The sequence below is a fragment of the Phascolarctos cinereus genome, unplaced genomic scaffold, assembly GCF_003287225.1.
Source record: "Phascolarctos cinereus isolate Bilbo 61053 unplaced genomic scaffold, phaCin_HiC Scaffold_4;HRSCAF=312, whole genome shotgun sequence".
NCBI lineage: Eukaryota > Metazoa > Chordata > Mammalia > Diprotodontia > Phascolarctidae > Phascolarctos > Phascolarctos cinereus.
Window position 1 is genome coordinate 88,313,505 of NW_027555847.1, and position 5,352 is coordinate 88,318,856.

Sequence of the window (5,352 nt, forward strand, 5' to 3'; positions counted from 1 at the left end):
TTCACCACTACAAGATGTAAGAATGTTGAGGTAGTAGTTTGTCTGAAAAAGGTCTGTGGCTTTAGTGGACTGCAAGCTCAATGTGAATTTATAGAGTAATATGGTAATTAAATATGCTAATGATAGAATCTTGGGCCACATTAATGCGCACAGGTCCCAGGAGTCAAGAAGGCCCGCCTAGGGGCTTGTGGCCAGTTCTTGCTAATCCATTTTAGGAAGGACATTGATAAGCTGGAGAGCATCTGGATGAGGGCTGCCAGGATGGCTGAAGGCATTAGGGATGTTTAGCCTGTGGAAAAGAGGACCAGGTGATTGATTGGCTGATAGCTGTCTGTCTTCAAGTATGGGTCTGGCCCCAGAGGGCAGCACTAGGAGCAGTGGGTGGAAGAGGAAAAAAAGATTGTTCATAATTGATGTTGGGAAGAACTTCCTGACAATGCCAGTTTCTGGAGCCAGCCACAACGGCCTGCTTTGGGAAGAGCTATGGTCCTTGTCTTCGGAAGTCTGGATAGTTTGTTGTGGGCATTCCTTCTCAGGTGTGACTTGGAATAGATGACTGCTGAGCTTAAAGCTCTAAAATTCTGGGATTCCTGTGACCTCTGACACTGCTCAGAAATCACTCGATATCCCCTGATCCTCCCTTGTCAACCTTCCTCAAACTCCAATACTCCAAGAAACCTCCTTCCATGCCCGTGCACTAAAACACTCCTTAAAATTTTGCTAATGTTCACTATGTCCCTTAGCATTCCTTAAAGCCTTCCCTAATAGTTCTGGAATCTCCCAGCACCCCAGGAAACTCCCTTAACTTCCCTTGTATTTTGCACTCTTCAAACTTCCCTCAATAGGTTATGTATCCAGACACCCCAGGAAGCTACCACCAGTGTCTCCTGTGTCCCCCAGCACTTCCTGGGTCTACTTGAATTTACCCTAGGACTCCGTTTACACACTCAGAAAAAACATGTCCATCTTGTTCCCCAGCCCCATCCTTCCCTGTCTTTGTCTTTGGGTCTGTCAAAAAGGAACCCGTTCCCCAAATGTTCCTATGCTCCTCAGTGTGCTTCATCTATCCCCAAATATACCCTTGGACTCCTAACACTCCAGAAAACTTCCCTAATGTCCCCTGAAACTCAAAGCATTGGGAAACTTCCCCGTGTCACCTTTGAGCCCCCAAATCCTGAACCTGAGTCACAATGCCCTTTGGGACTCCTAAGCTCAGATTCCCCCTTTCAAAAAAACCAACTCCTTGCCCATCTGTCCTAACCCCACTCTCCTATTCTCTCCGTCCCCCTCATTTGGCCTCTAACCACAGATGGCTTTAGGGCTAGCTCAAGCCACACGTGATCTGGATGTGGGTGCCACCCTGGACCAGCTCCTGGGGGCAGCAGATGCTCTGCAGGCCCAAATGTCAGAAAACAAACTACAGCTGAGGGAGGCCCAGGAGCAAGCAGAACAGGCATCGGACACAGCTGCAAATTTGGGCAAGGTGAGACGGGCGTTATTCCTGGTCACTACTGAGGTTTGCAGGATCACGTGTCCTGGGAAACAAGGGGATTACACTTGAAGATACCAGGGAGGCAGGATGTTCCAGGGAATGGAAGAGAGGCTGTCACTGGGATGAAAGGCCTCAGTCTTCTGAGTCCTAGGACAGGGAGAGGGAGGCATAGGGTGAAAGTTCCCAAGTCAGGGTAGGAGGGTGGGGAACAGAGGCCTCAGAGAACTGATTAGGGGGTTCTGACTCGGGGGGGGGGCGGTTTCTGAATAGGGATTCTTGAGTTTGGGGGGGAGTGGGGGAGTTCCAAGGTGATTAGTCCTTTCCTGTCCTTACCTCCCTCTTCCCACCTGGTTCTCCCTGCCCCCAGGAGCTGCAGACAGCCAAACTACAGTTCTCAGAGCTTCAGTCTGGGATTGATGGTCTTGGGGTTGAGGTGAATGGGGCCAGAGACCGTTTGCAGCAAATTCAGGCAGAAGCCAGAGAGCTGCTGAAGAAAGCAAACAGGAGTCGGAGCCGCCTAGAGGGTGAGGCTGTCGGGGTGTGCACCTGATAGGATCCTGAGGGCCTGAGGATTTCAGGGGAGCCTTAGGTGTTCAGGGGACTCAAGGGAGTCCCAGAAAGTTCATAGTTTCTGGGGCCCTTGAGTGTCTGGGGCAGGTTTTTCAGGGAAACCTATTTAGAAGAGATTCAAAACCCTGAGTATTGGAGGGTTTCTGAGGTACTGGAAATTTGGGGGACTTCATTCTCAGGGCTACCCTAGATACTCGGGGGCCCCCAGGGGCCATGATTGTTGGAGGTCTCAGGAAGACCAGAGTGGTTGGGGAAGGTCTTAGGAGAGTCCCAAGTACAGCGGTTACCAAGCAAGGTAGTAGGCATTGGGGGCTTTTTTTAGGGTTGTCTGAATATTGGGGATCTTTGGACAACAGGTATTTGGGGTTTTCAGGAGGCCTTGAATGGTTGTGAGTCTTAGCAATCCTCAGATGAGAAGCTCAGCTACTTGTGGGTCACAGGTAGACTACAGAGTGTTAGAGCCTTTGCAGTTGGGGAATTTCAAGATGTATAGGAGTATGAGATTTTTAGAAGGCCCCCAGTATTTGGGTTTGTGAGTACTGGGAACATTTTGGAGCCCTGGACATTTGCAGATTTCAAGAGGCTCTAAGTGTCTAGGGAAGGTCTCAAGGGCTTTGGGTTTGGGGGGCTCTGAATGTTGGAGATTCCAGGGGGATCTCTTAATGTTTAGGGGCCCTGGAAGTGGGAGTTCTAGAGGGGCTTGGGCATCTGGGGATCTCAAGGGTTCATGAGGTTTGGGGGTCTGGCTTGGGAGGGCCTAGGGTGATGTTTGGGGCCCCTCCGGCAGAGCTTTGTGTTGGGTTTACCAGGGCTGGAGAAACGCTTTGCCGGAAATGAGCAGGCACTTGGAGAGAAGGCAGCTGAGCTTGGGGCCCTGGAGATCAGAGCCTTGGGGCTGCTGGAGCAGCTGAGGCAGGAAGCCAGTGCCCATTCTACCTGCTGATCCAGCGACCCCCAGTAAAACAAAGACACCCCCCCTATAGAGAGATAAGTCCCAGCGTTCTGGGATACAGACCACCCGTGCACCAGAAACACAACAGCAATCCCCGAAGATTCCCCCCCCCAGCATATGCCCGACAGCTATTTCCCCAAGACCCCCCGGCAGAGGGATCCTGGCCCCCACTCCCCATCCCCCACCCCCACCTTGCAGAGGGACCGCGGCCGCCAATCCCACGGAGGATCTGCAGCCTCCTCCATCCCCAGCGGTCCTCTCTGTCTTTTAATAGTTCTCCGGCCCCGCTCGCCACTTAAACTTGGCAGGAAAGCCGCTGAACCTCTGGGTCCTGCCCTTGGCTCCCTCCCCCTCCCTCCTCTAAGTCCTGCCCCCGGAGCCCCCCGGGGGACAGGGCGGGGCGCGCCCTACCGCGCGCTCCTGTGCACACTCGGGCTCGCGCATTCCGGGACCCTCGCGGCCGGCGCCGAGGTTGCGCGCGCCCGGCCGCCGCAAAGTCCGGAGCGGATCAGGCGGACAGCGGGCTCAGCAGCTCACCCGGCTCTGGATCCCTGGTCACGGTGCCGCAGTCATGGCTCCGCCTGGCCCTAGTTTTGGCATGGTTCTTTTTCCACCCCGGCTCCGTTAATTTTGTTTGCTGCAACTATTCCTCAGTCTGGGAAACCGAGGCAGCTTTGTGCCGGTGCAAAATGGAAATGATACCCTTCACCAGCTCTGGATTCCCATCCCAGGGAAGGAGGAGAAGGGGACCCTGGCAGCCTGGACCCTGAGATTGAGAAGTGGGTGGTCTGACCACCTGGATACCTATTTCCTCAACACTCTACCCACCCACTCAGGCCTCTCCGGGCACTTGACCACTTGGGGTTCCCTCAAAAATCCCCAGGACTTCCTTGGCCCACCCACACTTAAGAGAGCAGGCATCTTTTCTTTTATGTCCCTGTATCTATGCCTAGCTCTCCTTCCCTTCCTCTGTAACGCTGAGCCAGGCCCAGACATGGAACTTCGAAATCCAATTTACCCAACATAATGAAGTGTCTAGTGTGTGCAGTTCTGCTGGGCTTTGAGGGAAATACAGAGGTTAGACAGTCTAAACTTGCCTGGAAGGAACCTCAGATTAGTCCCTTCATTTTAGAGGAGGCCCAGAGGGGTCTATAAGAATTTGTCCAAGATCACATAACTGATAAGTAGTAAAATCAGGATTAAAATCCAACTTAGTACTCTTTCCACTACACATGAGTGAATAACCACAATACATCATAAGGGCATCAAAGAGTTACAAGAACCTTATCATTTGGCCCCCCAAGCCTTTAATCATTCCTTTTCTCCAGTCCCTCATGCATAAAATGCCCAAGTAATCCACCTTTTTGCATTCCTCTGACAGCCTCTGCCCAGAACCCTTCAGTGACTCCCCCTTGCCCACAGAATAAAAGCATCTAATTCTAAATTCATAGAACACCAAATCCAAGAACATGGACTGGAAGAGATATGATCCAACCCCTGCATTTTGCAGAAGATGGAACTGAAGCCCTATGGAAGCTGAAGGATTTGCTAAGGCCACAGCTGGTCAGTGACAGAACCAGTACTAGGTTCCAGACTGCATACATTCTAAGCCAGCAGTCTGAAGCTCCTCTTCCTGTCTCTCAAGGCTTATCTTGTTTCACCTACTGCAGGAAGTCTCTTAGATTTCTCTGCCTTATCCTACCCTCCATTAACTTAGCCAGATTGTTACATTTAAGCTCTTCTCCATCCTTTCCCATCCTTCAGGGGTTATTTTAGGTCCTACTACCCGAAGCCTCTGAACTCCCTGTGTCTCATCTCCCCAGCCAGATTTCCAGATCTGCCACACCCCCCAATCCTTGCAAGGTCTGGTGGTAGAGTAGGTGTTGCTGACCCAGGCCTGTAGAAATAAGCATTAATAAAGCTGGTGACTCTGGTCTCTGTGTTGTATCCCTTCTCCTTCCATCAATATAGAATACAGAATTTCAAGTCAGGTGATGTGTTAGAGAACATTTGGAGCCCTACCTAACTTACTGTAGAAATGGAAAAAAAAAACCAACCGCATTAATGGTTTACCCATAGCCAATAGATAGTAGGAATCAAACGGGTTCTCAGACTCCAAATCCAGTGCATTTTTCACCCTCTCCTACTCCAGAACTACAGAAAGGGGGCAGAATAGGGGATCCATCAGCTAGATCTCCCCCCACCCCGCCCACCATCCCCTATTAATTACTCATTTCTAGCTAGGGGAGCCAAAGGTGAAACTCACTAGAGAGTGAAGGGAAATCTGGTCGCCCCATCCTGTTTGGGCCCTGCCCTACTCCAGGCCGGGCTTTTCCTC

General features: G+C 51.5%; 1 protein-coding gene across 1 annotated transcript in view; it reads left to right on the forward strand.

Moving 5' to 3' along the window:
- LOC110216959 (laminin subunit beta-2-like) overlaps positions 1-4,948 on the forward strand; it is a 37,917-nt gene extending 32,969 nt beyond the window's left edge. The window contains 3 exon segments of the mRNA XM_078151693.1: positions 1,310-1,483; positions 1,860-2,016; positions 2,872-4,948. Of these exon segments, the coding sequence (XP_078007819.1) occupies positions 1,310-1,483; positions 1,860-2,016; positions 2,872-3,005 (465 nt within the window). The 3' untranslated portion in view covers positions 3,006-4,948.
- Positions 4,949-5,352: the final 404 nt, after the last annotated feature.